General features: G+C 41.7%; 1 protein-coding gene across 2 annotated transcripts in view; it reads right to left on the bottom strand.

Annotated features, from left to right (window-relative positions):
- Positions 1-301: 301 nt before the first annotated feature.
- The window catches only part of efna3a (ephrin-A3a), a 74,229-nt gene continuing 47,439 nt past the window's right edge, over positions 302-27,091 (bottom strand). Inside the window, exons 2-5 of one of the 2 annotated variants that reach the window (XM_005927600.2) lie at positions 16,070-16,371; positions 15,728-15,796; positions 14,027-14,101; positions 302-2,883 (exon numbers count right to left, since the gene is read on the bottom strand). In XM_005927600.2, coding sequence (XP_005927662.1) covers positions 2,765-2,883; positions 14,027-14,101; positions 15,728-15,796; positions 16,070-16,371 — 565 coding nt within the window. In that variant the 3' untranslated portion in view covers positions 302-2,764. The remainder of the gene's footprint in view (positions 2,884-14,026; positions 14,102-15,727; positions 15,797-16,069; positions 16,372-27,091) is intronic. The other variant, XM_042222654.1, reaches the window with a different exon arrangement.

Genomic DNA, 27,091 nt, shown 5'->3' with positions numbered 1-27,091 from the left:
TTCCCTCCACGCTGTCACTATGTTTTATGGCGGAAGAGGTGTTTGCGAAACCGGAGGTGCTGCATAGACGGGCCACGTGAAAAGGATAGTTTTAGTTTGCAGCCTGACTGCCGTCTGCTCACAACCAACATATCTAAAAAAGGAGAAGAAAAAACCAGAAGAGATTTGCTTTCAAGTAGTGCTTCAGAAAAACAAACACATCTGAGTGCAGGGTTTGTGAAGGAGTAACAGTTTAGATAAAGAAAGGGCAGTCGAAGGAGAGCAGAACAACACAAGGCCTGAATAAATACACAAAGCTAAATTTGCAAAAAAGGTTTTAATTGGCATTGTTTTAATCATTCTTGGTTCAATTTACAGTTGTTTAATCATTCTCGTCAAAGGCAAACACATTTCGTGTGCTTGTCTTCAACATCGGTAAATGCTTTTCGCCCACGTCCCAAACCCCATAACATAAACTAACATTACAGAAGAGCACATTCTCTCGTACGCACTTGCATATTCAGATCCTACAAATGACTCCTTTATGAGTACGAAATTCCTAAATGCCACATACTTGAAAAGCGCGGACAAACACATTCTACATACATACGCACAAATGTGCACACATATGCTTGTTTCGTTTTGTTTTTTTTTCTCACCCTGCTCGCTCTCACGCGCACGCACACACACAAACTCACACGCACATTCCACAACCGGCATGTATTATAAATATACATTACGACGCACGCATCCCTCATTTCGCAAGCGCAACACTTTGAGATGCTGCCCCTCAATCGGCATGGCCTGCCACTGCATTCACAGTTGGTTTATGACATGCTCTTCAGCAACGAAATCTGGTAAGCAGTATCCGTTACATGAGAGTGGGGTTACTGCGCGTACGTCCCTACTGATTAGTCATGAACAATAACCTTCTCTTTGTGTCAGGCTGAGTTACATCGATTTATCTACACAAGCAAAAATGCTGCAGTAAAAAATTCACTGTAATAATAGAAAAAAAGAATAAGAATTTAAAAAAAAATGGCACGATAGCTTATTAAGCAAAGGCCTACAAATGCACGCTAATAAATTAGGTAAATAAATAGTTTAATGATAAAATAAATACGTTTGAAAAATTAAATAAATAAAAAAAGCATACATTGTAATCTGATTAAGCCTACGCTGTCCTGTATTACAATATAAAAAAGTGAACTTCTCTTTATTTGCACATTCACAAGTGTTTTTTTTTTAACGTCTTTATATATATATTTTTTTAACAAAATGGCGGCAGCGTTACTTTGAGACTCAAAGCACAGTTTCTCCTCAGGCACCTGCCGCACTTTGGCGACTGTATGGGGTTGTTTCCAGGGTGACTGTGACTGCTGTTAATGGTCATCAGCACTGATTGGCTGTGGAAAAAGGAACAGACAGGGTTGTCTGGGATTAAAAGGGGACTTGCTGCTGTGAGAGTTTCTTTTTTTTTTCTTTTTTTTTTAAAAGAACTGTAAATTAGTGACGTTCTGAATGACTGTGCTGATTGCAGCGAAGGTTTGACATCCGGAAAATCTACGCCAAGTGCTGAAGGTAAATGCGTCAGAACAAAACACACATCTACCACATCTACCACGTCTAAGTGCCATCAAATTACTAGTCCAGGGTCTGTACTTTTCTAGGGTTGTTACAGTGTGAAGGCAGGAAATGCAGACAAAAGACTAGTTCTAAGAGGGCACTTCCTACCTTCTAAGAAATGCAGGCTTTGCATCTGTACCTATCACAAAGCTAGGGGTATTTTTTTGATGTCTGGTGAAAATGGATTTTTGAAAGGCTCGTGGATATATCACAAAGTCTTTCCCCTTTCTTGGACTGTTATTACCACCAGCTTCCTCACATCAGTGTTAAAACATTCTTCAATGTCCAGCGCAACAGCAGGAGTTCTCATCACGACTGATTATGTCCTGATAGTCTGGGTAAGATCAGTACAGATCCAGAGTCCATCTTGCTCATTACTACATCAAAGTTGGGTTTAATGCATCATCAGACTGGGCCTGTGGTCCAAGGACTAAAAAGCCGCTGCGGAGTCCAGGTTTCCAATCTTCTTCAAAGCTCAAAGTTGAAGAGAAAGCAGCTTAAATTCCTCCGGTGATTTGATATCCATGCTACAATAAGAGCGTGTAGTCTGCACCCAAGTTATTACAAGTCAGTTTTCTTACTCTCATCAGGCTTCGGAGCAGCGCAGAAGTCGGACTCTGAGTGTTGTTTTGGTCTCAACACCCGCAATAAAGGTGGTAGTGGTGTGATAATGATATCCAGCAACATGTAAGAAGCTACTTTCGGCCGCTCCCTTTTTCACAAGGGATAAGGCCACAGCCGGTAGCTCCGCATAATTGATTTGGCAGATTTTTACGCCGGATGCTCTTCCTGACACAACCCCGAAGGGATTTGCGTCTCCTCCTGGGATGCAACTGGGAATCTTTCGCTTGTTAGGTGAATGTGTAAACCCCTACACTATGGAGCACATGGAGTGTCAAAATACACTGGTGTAAATATGACAGCAAAAAAGGCCTCTTTTTTTAAAGTCCATTAAGCTAAGTTAAAGTTTGTTTTTGTTGGATTTTTTTTGTTGTTTTTTGTCGTGTTTTTTTTGTCTGTGTCCTTTTGATTGCGCTTCAGTTGCACCTTGACTCTGTGTGTTTCTGTCAGATTTCACGTAATCACAAACTTGGTGGATACAAAGCCCTTTGCAAAAGGCGGGTCCAGCTATGCATGAAGTGCCACTCGGCGACTGTTGCTAGGACAAAAGGACGGCAGACACGAGCAGCATTGCCACGGTGAGAAGAAGGCGGTCACGTGAGGGGCTGCTGCCACTGACGCTCTTCTCCAGCTTCGGGACTTCAGGGTTAAATTCATCTGGAGAGCAAAAACCACAAAAAGAGAAAACAAGAAAGTAAGAAAAGAGAGAGCAAGAATGTAAAACCGCGAGAGGGAAAATGTGTCAGACAGAAGACAGAAGGGAATAAACCATTACTACATTATTAATTAATCAATCTAAAGGCAGTGTGTGATGCATTCAAATTGTGCCTTAACATATGCAGAGAAAGAGACATAATGCAATTACCAACAAACCACCAATTATCATCAGCTACATATGGCCATTTCCCCCCTGGGATGGAAAATTAAAAACATTTTTGTTTCTGATCTATTTCTTTGTGTGTGTGTGTGTGTGTGTGTGTGTGTGTGTGTGTGTGTGTGTGTCTTCCTTTCCTCACACTAATGATGTTTTTATCCTGGAGGGATTTCAATCACACCAAATTACTATGGCCTTGCCATTGATTAGACACAACAGAACATTAGCTGGAGGGGAGAGACGGAGAAAGAGCCGGGAGAACACATTTTGTATTATTTGGTAAAAAGTGGATTACACTGAGTGATTATGTTCTGCCTCGACATAATGCTTCCCATTATATCTAGAGGGTTATTACAAATCAAAATAAACCAAAAGAAAGCAAACAAAGCTTTCACGTCCATCTGTCCTACAGCTGTAGGATGCCTGGGCTCGAAACCAGCTTCTCTATATAAAATAAACCCAATTATAGAAGAAATCTGCAATTACTTAATGACATCAGCACATTTTGGAAATGTAGGCTGTGTCTCATATCATGCTCATATATGCTTGCTTTGGGCACATAAGCATGAAGTGCTCTACAAGCTCCTGGATGGTGTAGTCAACATTTTCAAAAATTAGCCCCATAGTGGAAAGGGAGGGACCGGCAAACAATTTTTAGCTAGTAGAAAGAGGATACTACTGATAATACTAATGCTACAGCACTGCAGAGACAAATCACACCTTTCATGTTTGGAAGAATTGTTCAGTGTTAGGCTGTCATCCTCAGTGTTCACAAAACACAGTAACTAGTGTGGCAGGTACAGTTCTGAGGTACATCCCTCATTTCTTTATATTTTGATAGGACAATAAGAAATCTGTGCAGCAATTTACTGAAACTTGCAAACATACAACAACTCGTGTACAAATGAAGTATGCAATCTCGTAAGAAAGTAAGCTTACTATGGATGGCATTGCCTTGGCCTCCAGTAGCATTGTGAGGAGCTTGGCGTTTCTCCTACATATTAAACAAATATGTAGGAGTGTCTTCTTCCATTTGCGCAATATCTCTAAAATTAGAAACATCCCATCTCAGAGTGACGCTGAAAAACTAGTTCATGCATTTATTGCTTCTAGGCTGGATTACTGTAATTCGTTATTATCAGTATGTCCTAAAAACTCCCTGAAAAGCGTTCAGTTGATCCAAAATGCTGCTGACAGGAACTGGAAAAAGAGAGCATATTTCTCCTTTATTGGCTTCTCTTAGTTGGCTCCCTGTTAAATCCAGAATCAAATCTAAAATCCTCCTCCTCACATACAAGGTCTTAAATAATCAGGCCCCATCTTATCTTAATGACCTTATAGTACCATATCACCCTATTAGAGCTCTTCGCTCTCAGACTGGGGGCTTACTTGATGGTCTTAGAGTATTTAAAAGTAGAATGGGAGGCAGAGCCTTCAGTGGAACCAGCTTCCAATTTGGATTTGGGAGACAGACACTATCTCTACTTTTAAGATTAGACTTAGATTTTCCTTTTTGATAAAGCATATAGTTATGGCTGGAGCAGGAGACCCTGAATCTTCCTTTAGTTACGCTACAATAGGTCTAGGGTGCTGGGGAATTCCCATGATGCACTGAGTGTTTTTTCTTCACTGTGTGTTTGTACACCTCTGCACATTTAACTATTACTTATTATTAATCTTTGGCTCTCTTCCACAGCATGTCTTTGTCCCGTCTTCGTCCCCTCACCCTAATTGGCTGCAGCAGATAAACGCCTCTCACTTAGCCTGGCTATGCTGGGGATTTCTTTGGGTTAAAAAGAAGTTTTTCCTTCCCACAGAGTGTCACATGATCGTTACGGTTTTCTTTCATTTCTTTGTATTATTGTAGGGTCTTAAAAAATATAAAAGGGGCTTGAGGTAAATAAATCAAATTGAATTTAATTGAAAATTGTAGTCTTCAGGAATAGTTCTCCAGGCTTTTTGAAGGACATTTAAAACTTGGATGTTGGTTGCGTTTTTTCTGTTTTCTGTCAAGATGATCCTACGTTGATTCAATAATATTGAAGTTCAGGCTCTGGGGAGGCCAAGCCATTCTTGCTTTTAACTGGATTGGCAGTGTGTTTGGGATCATTGTCATGCTGAAAAATAAAGCTGTTGGCAATCAGATGCTTTCCAGATGGTATTGCAAATTTTATGGTATCAAAATCTGATGATACTTTTCTGTGTTTATAACTCCATCAGTTTTGACAGGATCTTGAACACCACTGGCTGAAATGTATTACCAAATCATGACAGAGCTTCAACCGTGTTTTACAGATGGCTGTAGAGGCTCGTTGTTGTACCTGTCTCCTGAGAGCCTTTGTACACACTGATGAAGAGCTGAACTCAAAATTTCAAAACTCGTTGTCACTGATTTTTTTGTATAATAACAGACTTTTGCACAAGATTAAAACATTAACAGTATCTGAAATACTAATACGAGTAAAGACATGGGCATTATATATATATGATACACGGATTTGACCTTATATGAAAAGTAGTTTAATGCAACATGTCTGCTTTGGTAGAAGAAAGATATTTATTTGACAAGCTTTGGCTGACAGACAACAAAACCAGTATGGTTATCAATTAAAGTCCCCTCTCTTTTATATTATTTTGTGATATAAAGCTCCAGTCTTCCATAAAATTAAACTGGCTTCAGTTACAAAAGCACAAAATTGAACAGGCAAAATGTTTTTCTCTCTCTTTTTTTTAAAATCTTTTTCATTGCAACTTTAAATTCTTGTCTGAACTACCTACATGTAACAGCACAGGCACCTAATTACAAGAAAAAAACTAGATAGCTGGTGATAACAGAGAGAGATGGCAATCACCTTGCAGGTGATAAATGCATGGAATTCTGTTTTTGTTTTCTCTGAGAGTAAAGCGACCTCTCTCACTGCATGACTCCTGTCCACGTCAAAGTTGCTCTTAAGTAACACGAGGCATCTGTCTGATGACGCACAACCCTGACATTAACACGGCAATGCATCAGGGTGAAGACAAACAAGGAACACTAAGTTAAGGCGCTGCCTCAGGTAAGACCCACAGGTCACCGCGAGGCCGCCACACCATGTGGATTGTCTCTCTAACAACATTTCAACAGTCTGAGGCACAGCGTACAGTTGGAGATGAGAAGACGAGACATCCTTTGCCTCCAGAAAAAGCCGAACGTTCCTTACCTTTACATAAGCAACTGCACAGTCTCTTCTCGAAAGTTGCTGTGCATGTGAACTGATTCTTACAGACTTGTTTGTGGGTGCCGTGAGCTTTGACAATCACCACCCCACACAATATGCACCTCTTCAAAACCCTTGCTATTTAGGGAGGACGGCATTGGAAGATGAATGTGGGGAACACTTCCTGCCTCGGGCCATAACAAGTTATCAAAGGTCCAGTGTTTGACATCTAACATCACAGTACAATTGTAGGATATAGTAATCAATTTCCAAGCGCACAATCCGGTGCAGTCTAGTGTGAAAGGGGGTATAACAACAGATGGGCATGCAGGGTAGCTCTCCTGTCCACGGTGAACCGCCTCAAGGCATTTACAGTGAGATAAGAAACACAAGCAGTAGACTGTCGATGAGTGGAAAGAGGTTGTCTGGTCTGATAAATCCTCGTGCCAGCTATGCCACAATGATGCTAGACTTGCAGCGAGGCATAAACAACATGAGGCAATGGGCCCATCTTGCACGCCTACAGCTCTCCAGGTCAGTGGGGGAGGTGTAATACTGTGGAGGATATTAAAACGGCTTCCACTCGATCTAAATAACAGTCCACTGATTGTTGTTACCAATAAAACCGGGGGAGCAATTAGCACTCACTGACTAACATTGAGCACTGCTGTTATTGTGCACTAAAAGCTGACCATTGACTCCGTCAACTTAAACGTTGAGAGGTTATTAGGCTGGTTTCAGGCCTCTGAATGACTATCTACTACTTCAACTTGCATTTCAACCAGGTCCCGTGCGTAGGTCCAGCTGTGGATGCCATCTTCCTTGTATCTACATAAAGATAGCGGCAGAAATTAGGATCATATGAGACTGCAGTCATGTGAAAAAGAGCATTTTCACAGAGTTCTGTGCAATGCTCTAAAAACTAAGGAAAGGCTTACCACTGCCATCGGAATTAAGAGGATAAGTAGCAGCCAGGTGCTACTAATCAAATGCACTTAATTAACTCATCATTAGCAAGTGTGAGCACCTCTACACTTAAAAGCAGATGTTTTGGCAATTCGCAGGTCTGAAGCATTCAGGTGTGTGTTAACACAATGCCACAATCTTCCCAGGAGTAGACTTTCCACCCAACTCACTCCAAGGTCAAACTGTGCAATACTCAAGGAAAGTGCAAGAAACCCAAGAGCTACATCTCAGATTCTACAGGCCTCTGTGAGCATGTTAAATGTTAAAGTTCATGACAATACAATTAGAAAAAGACTAAACAGGTGTAACTTGTCTGGAAGGGCTGCCAGGAGAAAGTCCTTTTTTCTCTAAAAAGAACATGGCAGCACAGCTTTGCACAGCTTTGCAAAGTTATATATGAAAAAAACGAGTGTAGAGTGTAGATGTTTGGCCATAATACATAGCGCCACATTCAGTGAAAACTAAGCAGAGCATATCGGCAGAAACACCTCATACCAACTGTCAACCACGGTGGTGTAGTGGTGATGATTTGGGCTTGTTTTACAGCCACAGTACCTGGGCACTTTGCAGTCCTTTAGTTTACCAAAAACTCCTCTCTATATTAAAGCATTCTAGAATCTCATGTGAAAACGAAAGCTTGTCCAGAACTGAGCCGTACAACAGGTTAGCAGCAAATCTACAACAGAATGACCGAAAAACAAAAACATGAAGGTCCTGCGATGACACAATCAAAATATAGATGCCAAACGGACTGAAATATTGTAGTAGGATCTTAAGAGATCTGTGGATAAAAAATGCCTGCAAACCTCAATGAAGGGAAGCAATGCTTTAAGGAAGAGTGGGCCAAGAAAGCAGCTACTTCATGTTACTGTCAGCTGTTATTAAAGGTGGTTCTGCAAGCTACTGAATCATGGGATGTAGCTGGTTTTTCACATGACTGCATAGAGTCATGTGAAAACCTTTTCAGATGACTGTACTCTTTAGTCACCATATGTCTCATCTTGTCACGAAAAACATTATGTCAGCTCTTACTAACAACCCAAAATTCAGCTGCCAGGTCAGCTGAAAATTTTGCCAGCACGATGTCCATATCACTAATTGTTTAGTTTGATTGGTTAGCGCAGTAGAGTGAAATGGCAGCCAGGTGTCTTTTTGTTCGGTGGCTACTAAAATACAACATCTGCTAACTTCACCAAGGTTTATGCAGTTAACTTACCAGACTTGATTAGAATGATGGACAGACTGCAAAAAAAAGTGTTTGTTTGCACAACATTTTATGATTGATTTGAAGAAATTCTGCATATAAACAGAGACGGTGAAAAGAAGTAAATTTATGCGTGAGAATTATCCATTTTCAGTTGTATTTTCTTGTCCACCATCTAATTTATGTTCAAGCTTTTAGACCTCCTCTGCTGCTGCAGGCACTCAGGTGGAAAGATTTTAAGAGCAGGTATGTCACAGTAGGAAAGATGAACAGAGCGTGCTATGGTTTTGCTATAGCAAACTAGAAACCTATGATTAATTCATGGAGGAAGAAGCAATACTGACACTGAATTCTCGTAGCACAATACTACGAGCAGCTTGCTGTAGGATTCGCTATCCATAATTAATGCTGAACACAGCTACATGCAGATGAGAGGTGAGTTGCAGGGGGGTTAAAAAGTAAATATCACAAAAATGGCAAATCAACTCATTTTACACTTAATTGCAGAGATCCATAAATGTTTTTTAATTGGGGAAAAAATGCAAGCGAAACAGACATTCTGACAGACTGTAAACAAGCCCACAGTGGGCTGTTTCATAAAACTGATTAGTAAGCATTGCTTGCATGCAGTCTGCAAATGGTATCAGCGCTTCCTTTCACAAATTATAAAGTGTGATGAATGATCACCGTGCACAGCCTGGGTCCTATTTTTATTGTTGCCCTTAATTTGACCTTCCGAGTAAGTTTGACTGGCCTGGGGGATTTGTTTACAGTCTGTACGTTTATCTTGCTTTTACTTGCCCTTTAACCACATCCGCCGAAATGGTGGGTAAAACTACAACAGCAGGATAGGATCTGCAACAGAAGAGACTCTCTGTTAAATAAGGAAAATGTGACGTAGAAATGAAGCTAATAATAAAGGAACGAGGATGAAGGCAGGCCTAAACACATGTGAGGGAGAGATGGAGAGATTTGTTGACGTTAAGCCAGTCCGTGGGTGGGTCTGGTCCTCAGGGTGAGTCACAGAGTGGGTGTCCAGCGGTCAGCTGAGCCAACGGGGCCATGAGTTGTTATAAGTGTGTGCGCATAGATCTGTATGTCCTGATTTTGTTATTTCTCCAAATGTATTCAGCAAAATGCATCACAACACCGTAGGCTATGATATTTTATGATTCCCTGCCAGTGTGCGTGTGTGTGCGCGTGTGTTTTTTTTTTTATATTAAATTCTACGTAAGCTCGAGCCTGAGTTACTGCTGAGCAATTCGCCCACCACTGAGCTTTTCTTTCTTCCTCTGCCCCTTCTCTCTGCACTCCCCCTTCTCTGCTCCCACTCTGGTTTTATCTCTTTTTCTGCCTGTTTCTCTCACTCTGCCTTATCTATCCTTCTTTCTGTCAGACTTTCTCCTGCTGCATTTTCTCTTTCACTGCCTCCCTTCCCGTCTTTTATCTGTCTGACTTTCTCTGTCTCACACCGTCTCTCCCTCAGTCTTTCTCTCTCTCTTCTGTTTTCTGCCTTTCCTCTTTCTGAAGGTACTCATTGCTGATGGCTCAAGAGCTCTTTTCATTCTATCTCAGTTGGTCTCAGTTTCCATCTCAGGCAGGTCACACTCTCTTAGCTCTCGTCACAGACTGCCTACAGCTCCGAGAAACAAGCATACTAAATGATTCCCGGCAAGAGGCTTTTGTTTGAGATGGGGATGGAGAAAGACAAAGAAAAATAGAGGGTTTATGTAACCACTCAGCTGCACAATTGACTTGCTCACTGACATGCTTTCTTCTTAGGTAAACATGGGCCTTTCATTTCTTACAAGACCTCTGCTGACCTTGGATTTCGCACAGAAGAAGAAAGATGGTGTTTCTTTGTGAATGTGCATGTGTGTGCGCACCCGTGCCGAGCATTGTGGGAGTATTTTCTTCCTTGTTTTATAGATTGCTACATTTGAAGATTTCAAAACTCCTGAGTATTGTTTTAATTATTAACATACTAAACAAGACTAATAGTTGAAATGTAGGAACAGCCAGACTTTACTGGTTTGTAAAGTCCTGCTTTGGAGCCCAGATTATGCTTTTGATTCAAAGTCAGGTCTCACTGACAAACCAGTGGCACTACACACTCATATAGACTTGTCAACATCAAGGTAGACTCGCCCTAAATTACATCCTGGTCTAAATATGACTGTGATTTACAAAATGAGCATCACCCTGTAGTGAGTAAGACTTGTAACTAGTGACTGGGAGCTCATTCGATAAGTGTTTACTGAGGCCACAAATGAACTGAGAAGTAAAGTCATTTTCCTCATAGACTTCTATACAACTAATGACTGTTAAAAAGGAGAGTCTAACATACTCACATTTTTACAGCTGTTTTCTAGTCTTAATGACTGTGAAAGTGCTTTAAACTACATGTCATATTTTAGCCATACAGCACTTTATTATACAGTCTTCAAGCACTTCATCGACCTCATATCATTGGACAACTGCTTTTTCTTCTTTAAGCTGCCCCCTTTTAGGCCTTGCCACAGCGGATCCTCTGCCTCGATCTCATCCTTTCCCTTGCATGCTGCTCTGTCACACCACACTTTTTAATGTTCTCCTTCACTGCATCCATGAATGTTCCTCCTGCCCAGAAGCTTCAGCATCCTTTGTTCAGTATATCCACTCTTCCTCCTCTGCACATGTCCAAACCACCTCAGCCTTGCTTCTCTAACTTTTTCTCTAATCTGCTCAATCTGAGCTGATTCTCTGGTGTACTCTGGCAATGAGCATTTTGTCATCTTCAACTCCAGGTCGATTTCCTGTCTCTTTGTCCACAAAGCACCCCTTACACTCATCTCCAACCACGCCACCCTGCCTGCACTCTCTTCTTCTTTAGCTCTCTTGTACACTGCCCACTTCTTTGGCTGGTTGACCCCAGGTGCATAAACTCATTCACCTTCACTACCTCTACTCCTTGCACTGGTTGACCTGTGTTCCTCCATGGCCAATTAGAAATCATTGGTTAACCAGCATGCAAGTCTTTGGACTGTAGGAGAATGCCAGAACCCACAGAGGAAACTTGCGTAGGCACAAGGAGATCATGAAAACTCGACATAGAAAAGTCCCGGCTGGAGTTCACACCGGTAATCTTCTCACTATGAGGAAACAGTGCTACCCACTCCACCACTGTGCCCACCAGAATGGAAGTTTGAGACATTTACTTGGGTGTGGGAATGTTTATTTGTGTAGAAAATAACATTTTATGCCTCTGATTCATCACTTTTTTGCTAACACCTCCCTCTCTCTCTTCCCTTTCTACATTCGTTTTCTACCTCACTCAACCACCACTGTTTGCTCTTGTTCTCACTCCCACAGCTCCAAAATTGAATGTAGTGTTTACAAACAGTACCCAACAGCTTCTGTGGTATATCTTAAAGTAGGTAAACTGAATTTTACCAAATATCGTGAAAATGATTGTGAGATAAGACAGACTGGCCCAAAATGGTACAAGCAGGCTACTTGACCAGTCAGAAATGTTTAGCGCTGAAAGCCCGAGTTCTTGAACTGTCAGAAAATAATAACCCCTCCGCAGGGACGTCTTTGGTGGGTAAAATATCATCATATAATCACTGTGGTGGAAATACAGTGATTCACTCCAAACATTTCTTGGGAAAAGATGCTTATTGGCTTTATTTCTCGGACTAGGAGGCTACATCAATTTTTTTTAAATATAATACAATCTGTTAGATACAGGTTTTAAAGCCAATCTAAACTGCAAGAGAAAACAAAGGCAAAAAGTTTATATATACTATCTAGAAAAAAGCATTGTGGGCTACACCTCATAATCTTTGAACTCAGGTGTGTTCAGTCCCGTTGTATATAAATGAAGCACCGTGCCATGCAGACTGGCTGCGAAGTGTCAGATTATGTCAAGTTACAAAGTGTGCAAGTGCGGAACTGCTGAGGTGCATAGCGCGTTAAAGTCACCAACACTCTGTGAATTCAATAACTGCAGAGCTCCAAACCTCCGCTGCCTTTAATATCAGCACATAAACTGTGCGCTGGGAACTTCATGGTATGGCTTTCCCTGGCTGAGCAGCTGCGTGCCAAGCATCAGGTGGCGTGATGTAAAGGACATCACCCGTGGACTCTGGAGCAGCTCTGTGAAGTGACAACTCACCCGTCTCTATCTGGAAGTCTGCTGGATGACACTGGGTTTGATAAACACCAAGAGAAAGAAAGCTGCTTGTGTGCCAGTTGTAAAGTTAAGTGGAGGAGGGTTGTTTTTCTTAGGTTAGCCTGAGCCTTTGGTTCTAGTAAAAGAATATCTTAATGCTTCAGCTTCCCAAGACATTTCAGACAATTCCATGCTTCCTTCCATACTTTATGGGGACAGTTTCCCGTTTCGCAAAACAGCATCCATGGAGTTATCGAGTCTGGTGTGGAAGAACTTCACTGGACTGCACAGAACCCTTACCTCAGCCCTAACCCATTTTAACACCTTTGGGATGAACTTCAATGAATAATGAGAGCCAGGCTGTCTTGTCTAACATTGGTGTCTGACCTCAAATGCTCTTCTGGATGAATGAGTAAAAATTCACACAGACACTCCAAAATTTCATAGAGGGCTTTCCCAGGAAAAATGGAAGCTGTTAGAGCGGCAAGAGGGAGCCAACTCCATATTACTATCTGTGGATTCAGAATGGGATGTGCCCATACTTCTTGTCCATATAATTGTATTATAATTATTAATGTTATAATAATCAGAATTGTTCATTATGACAATCCCTCGTGCTTCTTGAATTAACAATGGCCACTGCACTTACCATAACTGTAAGGAGGTTTCCTGTTCATTAAGGGAGTTGTACTTACATTTAAATGCAACTTAAACTACAGGAGTTCTTAATAATCCAATACCAGTGCTTCTTTTTTTTCTTTGTTCTACCTTTAGTTGTAATCTTTATGCCTCATTGTGTGCAACTCATTAAAATCATTTTCATGTACGATAACGTCAGGTCAGAGACTGCTGTGTAGCATCATGACTGAATTAATGCAGCAGATAGAGGAAACAATTAATCTTATAAAGACACTGATGAATGAACGCTATAATGAGGTCAGTACTGAGGCCATTTCCATTTTGGGTGTATTGGTTCAGTGCTTCCATGCCGCTTATTGCAATTATTCCGCTATCATAACCAATAGAAACGATGCTAACTAAACAGAAAAAAATAAGACCCAATTTGTAATAATAATTTGGCACACTCCTTTTTTGTAGTATATAAGTAAATAGATAATTAGAGTGTATATATAAAAAAGCAGGTGCACGATAGTACTGTGGAATCCATAAGCTGCTGTGTGCACCGTCTTGCCCACATTGCACGATGAGCATCATAAGAGCAGAAAATTGAGGTTTTACCGATCAACCAGTTACGGCTTATGGATTTTCTTTCCCTGACCACAGATTTAAAAAATACTTGATTTGGGTTATTTTTTCACAATGATTGGTGCACAAATCACGCTTTGCAGAAACCAAATACGGAGCTACTGGTTCCTGTTCACTTTTGGCAACTTAAAGTCACTCACCAATGTTGTGTATTTTGATGTTTGGCCTGACTGTGTAATCGGGAGTCTGAATGGAGTCCTCGTCTGCCTGGGAGACTGAGAAACACATCACAGCCACACATAGACAGAGAGAAGGAACGAAAGGAGAGGAAGGAATGAAACGCAGAGAGACAGAGGCAGAGAGAGTGAGACACAGACAAGGAGAGAAGACACTCCATTAAAACGACAGCACTGCGAAACAAGGGGGGGAGTGAATTTTAGGCACCATTAAATTCTGCACAGTTACAGAAGAAGATGAAGGAGTCCGTGTACCCCTGCCACTGAAAAAGCATGAAGAAATCGCGGACTTTGAATCCCCATTTGAAAACTAAAACATTAAAAGCATTTGGAACAGAATTCATTATCACATTCAGTGTTCGTGCAGACATGGAATTAAACTCAGTCTGCGCAGGCAAATTAACCATGAATGAATGATGTTTGGGTTGTGTCTATTCATCTTTGTGTATTTCTGCCTCTTTTCTTTAGCTAATATGTTTGTCTGTGTAAGCCTGTGACTGCGATACAGAGTTAGGTGGATGGAACAGCATTAACGGAGGACGCGCACAGAGGCTGGTAGCAATTTGCAGCTCATCAAGGATGTAAAGCATGTGTCATGAATATTCACATTTCTTTCTTATCTTAAATACTTGGAGGATTTAAGGTGGGACACACACACACACACACACACACAGAATGAAAAGAAGGCAGCTGAAACCAGAAATGTTTTTTGATAGCAAGCTGTTAAATGACCTTGTTAAGCAAAGGTTGGAGCTGGTAAACTGGCTAAATGTGCTCATGCATGCACATCACAGCCATAAGAAACAGTTTACAGTTGACATTCTCCCATGTGTAGACACATGTGCTCAAACTCCTACACACTCCTACGCACACAGATGCACCCAAACACACACACACACACAGAAGCAAACAGAGGCGTGGTAGACGCATCAATAGATTAGCAGTGACAGTGGGATGGGGGGTGGGGGGGTTGGTGTTAAGGTGATGTGTACACAGGGGCTGACACTGGCCTGAGTGTGGGATGTATTAGTGCTGACAAGGTTAGAGGGAAGGGGGAGGCTTTCAGCGCTGGGCTGCCTGATCAAAGGCCTGCAGGGAAGAGAGCAGGCTACCAGGGTAAAAATAACACACACACTACACCGTGCGGCAGGCTTCGGAGAGCAAGACAGAGAAAGAAGAGATAGTCAGAGAAGGAGAAGGAGGGGGTGGTCAAGAGAGCTGCGGGAGAGAGGTATGGGGAGTGACAGAGGAAGAGGAGGGCAGAGAGCTGGATCATGCAATTCAATCTATTTTTTTCTCTTTTACATCTTTTGTGCGTGTCACTTGCAGAGAGAGACAGCACATTACTGTAATAGCACAGAGACAGACAATAACATTAAGCCATCCGTCTCAAAGCACTGCTTCGAGGTAAAATACGCCATCATCAAAACCCTGCCAAGACAGCACGAGGCAGAAAAGCCTCTCTCTGAGACAGGACTGTCAGATCTTAGTTTTTCTGTGTATGTGTGTGTATGTGTGTGTCTTTGTCTCAGTTTCTCTCTGTGTTTGTGAGATACAAACAGATAGGAGGTGAGGGCAAATGAAGTGACACAGAAAGAGAGGAAATAGTATAAAATGAGCGGAGGAGACGTATACTAAGACTAAGGCAGATTTTTCTGGTCTCACCAGTGGAGCAGCAGACGAATACTCTCAGTCTCAGGCAGCTGTGACCGTGGTGGTGGTGCGTGGGCGTGGCTAAAACAGAGAGCAAACACACACAACACATGTCAAACTTGTGCCCTCTGCAGGCCGCACGATCCCCAGCAGCCGGCTGTGTAAACGGCAGAGCTGCAACTGAGCAACAGCCCGTCCTCAGCTGAACTTAGAATCTATTAGCAACACCCACGTACCATCAGTACATGTGCGTGGCAGCAGCTGAGGAAAAGCTCCTCATTATAATCTTAGATCAAAACAGTGAATGTGCAGCACCCTCAGTCTTTCGTGCAGGTGTTCGCAGGTCTGACTCACAGATGTAGTAGTACTCCTTGCCCACGTTGAACTCGTAGCCCAGGGAGAAGGCGCTGTAACGCTGGAACTTCTCTGAGAATTTGATGGGCGCATGGGGCGCATGGGGCCGGTTGCACTCCCAACGCTTGGAGCCCTTCTGGGTGTTGCAGGTGCGATAGCCGTGGTAGTCGACCATGTAGAGGATGTACTGCTCTGCTACGACACGCTCTAGCGTCCCACGCTGACTGGTGTTGTAGTGCGGGCAGTAGATGTCCAGGTAGTCGTTGACACTGACTTGCACCGTGTATCCCTCCCTTCGGAGGCTGACATAAAAACAAAGACAGAAATAAGATAAATGCATTCAAAAAAGGCAGAAAGAAATGTGGGTAAGTGACTATGGAACCTCTCTAAACCTCCTTCACTATCTGTTAAAGGAATAGCTCAACATTTGCAAATCACAGTCTAGGTAACATTTTCTTTTTAGCCAAAAACCAGCCTGCACACATTTCCCTGGAAAAGAAAAACTCGTTTTTGGATAAGTGAGCTTTCGCAGAGCTTGTAGATGAAGTCTATTACACTGGTATCAATTTTCTCATTTAATATTCAGCCAGAAAGCAAATGAACATATTCCCCAGAAATGTCAAGTAGCTGTTCAGTAAATAAAACCTAATCGCAGTGAAAAATACCACCACGAGATGAAAAAAAGTTTTTATGATCAACACTCTGGAAATGCAACGATGCAAAACAAAGCAGCAAAGATTTTACCGGACTAATAGCTGTCAGTTAATTTCTGCTTCATAACTAACTGAGCAGCTGGTTAACAATTTCAACAGTATAGTTAACACAAATGTAATGCAATGAGGGCTTAAAGAGAGTTAATCCCCTCAGCGTTTTCTTCAAACCTTGAACTATTACATCTTTCTCCTCCCTCTGCATATAAAAACACACATTTTCCCACCAAATGCCCGGTGGCAATTCCAGGGAATCGTGCTGAGAATCATAATCTGTACTCCTGTCTTTTCCCCAGAGCCAGCTTCGGGCCAGGTCAATGAGGTGGAAGGAGATTCTGTCAGCGGCGATGTATGCTCTGGCTGCAGGGGACTCGGTCTACACAGTACACATGATGGAACAATGTCCCCTTTTAGCATAAATGAAATCCACTCTGAGGTTAAGAATATATATAAATATATGTGTGTGTGTGTGTGTGTGTGTGTCTTGTACAGTAACCCTTCAGTCGATTTAAAACAGAGGAACTGAACTGAACAACCTAAAGAGTGATGTAATAATGTCCCACACTGCCACCATGCTGTTACCAACACTGTTTGTAATGCTAAGTATACTTATTATGTAAATTACACAATCTGTAATTAGACAAAGTAGAAGTCATTAGAAGGGCTCCTGCAGGTGAGCTGATGAGATGGGAATTGTCCTAAGTTGCAGCGATGTGTAACCCACGCCAAGTGCCCGCAATGACTCATACTAACCATTAGGTGGTGGTATTGTGCTGTATTATATGGGCAAAGATCACCCTTCATATTCTCTGCACCATTATTATTTGTTTCCTGTTGGTTGGCTTCTCTTTCTTACACATTATCTGCTTCACAAAAGAAAGCACACTTTAACACTCTCATAACCACTCCTCACTGTGCATACATTATGCCAACACATGCACACACTGCTGCTGAGAGGATCACACTAACATGCACACGTGCATGCGTTACTGGGTCAGGCACCCAGAGATATTTTTCATTCAATCCCAAAATGAAGATCAGAAATGTCAGACCCTTCTCTATCACTTTATTACTGTGCGGATCACTTTTTCTGGATCCTCTCGCCCACTCTGATAATATTTTCTCCTCCGTTTTCTCCCCTTTTCTTCATGTATACACACATGCTGAGGCAGATGAATATCAATTCTCTTAACCAGTGTTCTTTTTGGGCCATCAATCTTATCTGTGCTTTCTATCCCCACTGCTTAGATGTGAGATGACAGACTTTTGTCTTGCAGTGTTGCGGGAAGAGACAACACAGCTATGCTTCAAAGGGACTATATTTAGAGAGGGGGTTTGTGTGGTGGAGGAAGGGAGGAAGGTTGAGATGGTGAGGAGAATGGAGGGGTAGAGAGAGATAAAGAGGTGCAATGGGCGTAGGATAGAGAGAATTTGAGGGAGACATGAGATGAAAGTGCAAGATAGAGGGTGTGCTGAATAAAAAATATGCATTCAGGAGAATCCTGGATGCAAGTTAAGTCAGGCGGACTCACCGTCACTGAAAAATAAGTGTGTGAGAAGACTTGAATGCAAGGAGGGAAGAAGATCCAGCGAGAGAGCATCTGTGCTTGAGTGCTCTATCATATTCATGGATGAAAGGCCACTGGATACTGCTGAGACAGTGCAGCAAATGCAGCAAACTAGTCTGCAAAAGCATTTGTTCTTGAGCATTTGCAGGTTGGAGAGATACATTTTTTAAAATATGCAAAACGGCTCAAGAGTCTTCTTAAATGTACAGCAATGTCTTATTGTCCCTTTCCATGTAGCTTGAATGTAAAAGCTGGACAAATTTAAATGCAAGGATAAGTTTCATCATTAATAATGTTTAGAAGAATCCAATGATTATTCAGCCTGTAAAACGGCAGCGAAAAATGACCATTACTATTTCATAAAGTTTTTGCTTTGAGCGTTTTTCCTGATGTATTACTTTAATAACTTTATCCAAATAGCGGCTGATCTGCTTTCCGCTTTTCGATGACTCATTTCAGCACTTGCATGAAGATGCGGCCCCGTTCTTTTCCTCCTTATTGTTTTGGTTAGCACCTACCCTAGCTACACAGCAGGAGGACTGTTTGTTCCAAAACTGGCCAGCAAATGAGGAAGCTTGGGAAGAAGAGAGGAAGAAGGGGAGGGGAAAATGACACGGTGGGAAAAACAGAAGGTAAGGTGGGGCAGAGGAGAAAACAAGGAGGAAAGGAGACTAAAAGGGTGAAGTGAGAAGACCAGGCTTGCTGATGGGTGAGAGGAGGCGGGGAGTCCCTCTAGGTGTATGCTGTTATATAAGCAGTCCATTTAGTGGCACAAGACAAAAAGGTTGCAGGCCAGAGAGGAATGGAGGGAGGAGAGGAAAAGAGAAGCGGAAAGAGGGGGTGAGAACAGATTTAATAACTTAAGGTAGGGGGAGGAAGAGGAAGGGTGAGGGGGGTAAAATGCTTCAAATGATGACAACAACAAAGAGTAAAGCACAGAGATGGAGGCAGTGGCCTAGACAGAGACACAGCACCCTCTGGGGATGGACATATATGTGGTAAAAGTGCATAAAAAAGACTGATGGATCTCATTCGCCTGTTGTCTCTCCTTCCCTGCACCCTTTATCCAAGTCGTTTCCTCCCTTTCCACTGTGCATTGTGTCTGCGGTGGTTTTGCTGTCTCATCACCATTTTCCTATGAGTGGGAGTGCACAGCTAGTTAGTATAAGCAGCACAAGCTGGTGAAGACTGCCAGGGGAGGAAAATAGCAGGGGAGAGATCGAGAGAGTGAGAGAGGAATGTGGGGGGGTTAAAAGAGAGAAAGAAGAAGACAGGAAGAATGAGACAAAGATAGCACCATTGCACCTTTCACGTCTGTGCTAAAAAGAGCCTTAGGAGAATACTGCCAGTAATAAATAACAATGGTGAGGTAGCGCTACAGCATGAGACACTTACAAACATACAGTGCACAAAAACGGTGCATTTAGCACAGCCACAGGAAATCCACAACTGCTGCAGTAAAATGTAAAAGAAATCCTAAACAATCATATATCAGCAGCTTGGGGCAGTAAGGGATTACGAATTACAGTAGTGCAATTTCTTTGCCTGTATAAAGTTACACTAATTACACATTAAATTTTCAGTAACACTGTTACTTTGACACATTGTAGGCTTGCTCACAGCCTTATTGGAAGTTTTTTCCTGTCTGTGGGCAGGCTGTGGTAAATTGATGAGGGGGCTTGTCAAAAGTGGAAGGCGGCTAGCCTTTACCAAAAAAGAGGAAGTGCACCTCCTGCACTGGCTTGTTAACAAGGTACGTGTCCATTCAGGAGGCGCTCAGCTTTGTTCCAATTTGGAGAGTGTAAGAACTGTGAGCAGGAGGTTGGGACTTCTGGAGAGCTGTGTGTGGTCACTGAGGCTAGGCTAACTGCTGGACAGTCAGTTAATCCATCCAGATTTTGTGCCGCTTGTTAAAGGGGACGTTTTCTGCTTTTTTCCAGTTGCAGTTTTGGATTTACACGATTCACAATTTAAGATATTCCTCATTCATTTAATACTGAGCTTTGATGTAACCCTTCAGTTCGGCTTTCTAATGATATAGGGACTCTCTCAAACAAAAAGAATGAACCGCAGATAACTGGTGCTGTCATCTCGAAATGACTGTATTGAGGATTTTCTCCATTTCTGACATCAGAATAAGCTGCTGAATAAGCTGCATCTGAAGTCTGACATTTTACACTGAGTTAAACTGAACAACATGATATTTAGTTAGCATTAAAAAATAATTTTAAAATAGCTGACATGTGCCTACATGGTGTTTTACACATTCAACTTTCAACACGGACACACACACACGCACGCACACACATAAAACAAAAAAGAAAGAAATAGCTAATGTACTCCTGGTGTGGTTCTCAAGTCTAGATAAATGGAAGAGTTACTTCAAGAAAGTGCATCGATGTTAAATCTGTGTCAGATAAAACATGCGGATCCATCCACTGTGGTGACTCCATGGAAGGTCATATTATTATGAAATCTTATATAAAACTTAGAGAGAATAAAGTTTCAAGAAGGATTTTCGTACTTAGTAAAAGCAAAACCATTTGTGGACCACAAAAAACTCCACATTCTCTTCATTCACTGGTTTCACTGTTTCCCAACCATTTTTATCTATATAGCAAAAAAGGCCTCTAAGGATAATCCATAATACTGATTACAGAGATCATACGAATTCACTATTCTTAAAATCAAAAACATTAAAATTCATTGATCCAGTTTTTGCATCTCTCTATGTGGAGCGAAACTGTGGAACAGACTGAATGATGAGCTGAAGGAATGTCCAAGCCTGACCCAGTTTAAAAATATACGGTTTTTCAGAGGTACAGGAAGGAAGAAGGGCTTTGATCAGGTGCTGTGACCCATCTATGTGTGTATATGGATATCTGTTGGCGTGCTACTGTGTGTGTTTGTGTGTGTGTGTAAGTGTAGTAAACAGTAAAGAAGGTTTTAAACAATGACACAAAGACAAAAGGTGATGACTATTTATTAAATAGTGGGCTTCTTCCTACTCCTTTGCATCTGTCTGTCTGTGTATCTATAACAGATTAAGAAAAATACAGTGACCTTTGCTGCTGAGTAGCTATTAATGTAATTTTTCCAGTTTTCAAATAACTTGTCCAACACTTGTAAAATTTTATTTCCCTTGCTTTCTACACGAGTGGTGACATTTATTTTTGTTTTGCTTTCCCAAGCTCGAAACTAGAACGGATCCAAGAGCTCAGTCACTTTTTTTTTTCTGTGTAATAATTTTTGCCAGATTACATCAAAGAGAAAGCAGAAGCACAGACGCTGCTGGCTTTCAAGGAAAAATAATCCTGGTGCATTTGTATTTGTTTATTTTTATTTGTCGACTGACATGAATGGATATGAAATGTCTAAACCCACTACGGTATTCTCCACATTCACAGAAGTTGGTAGTGTTTGTTCTGCCACAGGTTCGCCTTACATTACTGCCGGAGGCTCTACTGTTTTCAAAAATCCATTAAAAACAGCTGGAAGAGACAAGTTGTTGCTTTTCACAAATGCAGTCCAACCCTGCAGTGGAAAAGGCAGTAATAGCGTTTGATTGTAGAATGAAGCACTTGTGGGTTGCATAGGCATTATTGCAGATAGGTACTGCTGAGTATAAATTACACCAGTATCATCCTTTGAAAATACACAGTTCAACAGCTGTTACAGGCTCAGTTTTATACAATAATATTGATGATACATGAAAGCCAAATAATAGTTTTAAAGCAAAATTCTTTCATTATTCTGCAAATCTCCCATAGCCTTGTTTTTTGTGGCCAGATTTTCTTCCTAGATACAATTATTTTGATCTTGGGAATCCTCGACTCCTCCATGATTTATGTGCTTGAACATCTACAAAGCAATTATGAACAGAGCCGTCCTCTGTCAAAGACAGCAGTCTCACTATGCTTTAATTTAAAGTACTGAGCTTTGCATAAACTACCGACATTTTACACAGCAAGTAATCTACACTCACCCAACACTCTATTAGGTACACCTCGTTAGCACCTTTTTCATTCAGACATGCCTTAATTACTCAGCTGCGCATACAACATGCAAATCTCCTTTTCGATCACATCTCTAAGGTGCTCTGCTGGATTGAGATCTGATGACTGTGAATGCCATTTGAATTCAGTGAACTCACTGACATGTTCAAGAAACTAGTTTGAGATGATTTGAGCTTTGTGACATGTCAGGTTATCCTGCTGAAAGCAGCCAACAGAGGATGAGAACACTGTGGTAATAAGGGGATGCACACAGTCAGCAACAATACTCAGGTACACTGTGGGCTTTAAAATATGCTCAATTAGCACTAAAAGGACCAAAGTGTGCCAAGAAAACATTCCCCACACAATTACACCACAACCAGTCTGTGTCACAATACAGGATGGAGCCATCCTTTCATGTTGCTTACACCAAATTCTGAGCCTACGATCCAAATGTGGCAGCAGAGATCTAGACTCGGGCTCAGGCCAGGTTGTTTTTCAATCTTCTATTGTTTATTTGATACGCCTGTGTGAATTGTAGCCTGAGCTTCCTGTTTTTAGCAGGAGTGGCACCCGGTGTGGTCTTCTACCGCTGTAGCCATTCTGCTCCAAGGTTCAACATGTTGTGCGCCCAGAGACCCATTCCTGTATACCTTGGTTGTAATGAGTAGTTATTTGTGCTACTATTGCCTTCCTATCGGCTCGAAGCACTCTAACCATTCTCCTATGACCTCTGGCAACAAGGAGGTATTTTCTCCCAGAGAGCCGCTGCTCGCTGGACATTTTCTCTTTTTCAGATCATTCTCTGTAAACCTTAGATAGGGTTGTGTGGGAAAATCCCAGCAGATCAGCAGTTCCTGAAATACTCAGACCAGCTCATCTGGCACAAAGAATTATGATATGCTTAAAGTCACTTAAATCAACTTTCCTCCTCATTCTGATGCTACAGCAGGTCGTCTTGATCACATCCTTAAATGAACTGAGTTGCTGCAGTGAGCAGTTGAACTGTTATACCTAATAAAGTGACCAGTAAGTATATATCTAATTAATAGTGCGATGCAGGTGTCCACAATGTTTTATGAGTTTTGGTTTGGAATATAATATATAATAGAAGCTTGCAGTGCATGTATTGTGTTTCTGAGAGACGCACTGTATTTTGATCAAAGTTGCAAACTTTTGTCAGTAAAGATGAGGTCAGCGCGACATCCTCACTGATTGCCTTAAAAAACACAATCTCTCCGAGGTAATCACCGTCAGCCTCATCGGGAGGATAAACTATCGAAGCACAAAATGGCGTGACTTAAATGGCATTCACCAATCGTCTGTTTAGCACCGACAACACTCCTCCAATCAAGTCCCCTGGCAGGGCCTAGCTAGACTCTGCTGATTTTCTCCGTACCTCAGCACCAAAACTCATTACTTGCGCATGCACATATGCACACAATGGACACAGACAACCATGAGACGTGAACACACACACCCACACACAATATCTCCTGCGAGTCGTCACTGATTGAGTTAATGCTGCAATTAACGGCCCCGTTTACAATGTTTCGATCCAAAATGGAGGACCAGGGGAGAAACAAGTGCTGAGCCAGTTTATGGGAAGTGGCATACGATGCAGCTCACTTCTATTACTATTAGACGACTGGGAGTCATCCACTAGTTTCCTCCACTTCCTCTGTCCACAGTGGTCTCTGAGAGATAGAAAAATATTACCTTTTCATATTTCCTCATTTCTATAGTAACCGCCTCCCAGTTCATTTGATGTTTCTACTTTTGCCTTTACGTTTGCTTGTTTTAGTTTAACTTTACGGAAAGCTTAACAGTCCATTTTAAAAATCTACAAATATACACAACTAAGATTCTGACATATCGAGAGTTTGATAATTTTCAAAGTAAACGCTGGAAACCGCTCGGGGACACTGTCGAGTCTGTAACTCTACAAACGCTGAAATGTCAAAGCTTTCAACTGACTTAATCATTTCACTAATTAATACATTTGTGTTGACGTTGCCCGATCATGACATTTACACTGCATGCCAACAACAGGGTTTAACACCGTCATAAGTGGAACATTAAATACACGGTTATTCCTGATGTAATTTGACCATGCAGAAAGTTATAGATTTCTGCTTTGAAGTGATATTTTATTGATCTCTTCTTAGCAAAAATTTCTTAGCTCTCTTTGCTTTTTCCTTCTCAGGAGAGCCACAGTGCAGTATCAGCTAAAGAGCAGCAGCCAGCAGCGAGCCCCAACACAGAGGCTGAGAAATGAATCTCGAGGTAAAGTTAAAGGATGACTTCTCTGCTCACTATTCCATCCTGTAGTCAGTACATCTCCCCCAACCTCACTCCAGGCTTGCTGTTTTATTAAGTGAGTGGAGGAAGCAGGCAGGACCCATTCAGAAATGTCAGCTATTAGCCACATTGTAACAGAAGCAAATACAATTACTGTAGAAGAGCATGTCTGCAGTAGTTACTCTAAACTAAATGTAAGGGATGACCTAGAGAAACTAAACCATAAACACCAACCTGGGTTGCCTGGCAACCTTAAATATACAACATATAATATGACTAACATGAGGGCGTCTTCCCTTTTCTCTGAATAATTTAATGAATCTTTAATGAATGTGTAAATCCTAAGAAATCCCTACATCCAATCCCTTGGGACAGAGTCCAAACGGCTTAGATGTAAACTGAGGGGAAAAAAGAGAAAAAACAACCAATCTTCACACTTCAGAAGCTTTAATCAGAAAATAGCTGGTATCTGTGTCTGATAAATGCATTTAACGCTTAACTGTTTTTCATTATTTATTTCTGCGTTTTTATTTATTCATTAATTACTTCTATGATACACACAAGTCTATTTGTTAATCGTGTTTGGTCAGCGGAGTATGACGTTCACGGACGACACCGTTTTCCGTTGTGAGAGCAGGGAACAGATGAGGTGGAGGTATGTGCTGGAGAGAAGAGGAATGAAAGCCAGTAGAGGCAAGGCAGAGTACATGTGTGTGAATGAGAGCGAGACAGGTGTAACAGTGAAACTGCAAAGAGCAGAAGTAGTGTGGGTGGATGAGTTCAATGACCTGGGGTCAACCATCCAAAGCAATGGACAGTACACACTAGAGGAGGAGGAGAGAGTCCACGCAGGGTGGAGTGGGTGGAGATGTGGAGCTGGAGGCGCTCAAGATGAAAATGCCAAGAGTTTCTTTGGGAGTGACCAGGATAGACATGATTAAGAAACGAGTATATCAGAGGAACAGCTGAGGTTGAGCAGTTTTGTAGACAGGTTTAAAGAGGTTAGGCTGACATGCAGAGGGACAGTTGATATATTGGGCAAAGGAAGCTGAATTTGGAACAATTTGTCAGGCAGGACTAAGAGAGGAAGACCATAAAAAGATTCATGGATGTAGTGAAAGAGGACATGCAGAGCCTTCGTGCGATGGAAGAGAGTGAGGGGGGCAGATGATCCACTGTGGCAACACGTAAAGAGAGCAGCCAAAACAAGAAGAACAAGATGTGTTTAGCCATATTTGTCTTTCTGCTAGTTTCTTATGTACCATCATGTATAGTTTTACCCCTTCAGGCCTCTAAAAATGATTAAATAAAATAATGATAGAAGAGAAAATTGACTTTTAATTTGGCTTCACACAGTCAGATATCCAGCAAACACTTCTGACAGGGACACCAGAGGACATCTTTTTAATGCTCGATTATGCAAAGGCCATTTTTTGTTAGCTATTACTGGCTCACTGGCTATACATGTTTGAGTTGCAGCAGCGAGGGAAACAAAACTCATAATGATCACCCTAATAACACCATTTCCACAGCTCCAAACTCTGATTAAATCACTTGCAAAGATTTACGGGTTTGCTGCCAGCTCATTCAGAGGAAATATGAACAGGCATGCATTTCATTGATTAATCTGTGCGGTTTAAGCTGCTCTTTACTTTCCAGACATCCACAGAGGAAGTTTAAATATCAAACTGAAGAATAGATGACACAGTTGAATATTAAACTGTGGCTTTCCTCCAGCTACACTTTTTGCATAAAATAAATATAACAGAGGCCAGTAGGCATCTTCTCTTTTCTTTTATTACACTGGAATGTCTCCAAGGACCACTAGGGAATATTTCTCTGGCTATTATTGGCCCCTGGGCTTTAGGCTTTGCATTGGTGTGGCAACTCACACTGTCAGCAATATGGCTTACACTCTAGTAAGCACTCAAATCCAGCAATTAAACTCCCTATGCTCATAACTCCGGTTTGGTTTAATGCAATTGGGATTTTGAGTGGCTCAAATATCCGTGCTGCTGTGCTGCTATGTCCAAAAATCTGGTCATTTAATTGGAACGAATGGCGTGGACAAAAAACAGTCGAACATAAAAAGAAAACGAGAATAACTCCTCTCCTAATCACACCAAAACCTTCAGATGTATCATAAACCGATGCCAGTTCCAGTCACGGCCAGTCTTGAAAAGTGATCCATCCCGCTGAGCTCTCGGTGTGATCGTACCTCGCAACATGTCGCGATAACAAGGGTCCATCTCTCCAAAGGTGAGGCTCCAATTGTACTTCACTACTAAAGGCCTGATTGTACACATCTGCTCTCTCTCTGTGAGATTGCTGCTCTTTTGCTTCACTCTCCTCCCCTTTGGTTCACTACTTATCTGTCACCAAATCATGAAAAGCAGAAAAAAATGGTCTTTTCTACTTGGAAGCACAAGGTCCAAAATGTATAAATGG

The sequence above is a fragment of the Haplochromis burtoni genome, unplaced genomic scaffold, assembly GCF_018398535.1.
Source record: "Haplochromis burtoni strain Fernald_Lab_line unplaced genomic scaffold, NCSU_Asbu1 Contig_90, whole genome shotgun sequence".
Classification (NCBI taxonomy): Eukaryota; Metazoa; Chordata; class Actinopteri; order Cichliformes; family Cichlidae; genus Haplochromis; species Haplochromis burtoni.
The sequence above is the reverse complement of the archived record's forward strand: the minus strand, read 5'-3'. Positions and strand labels throughout refer to the sequence as shown.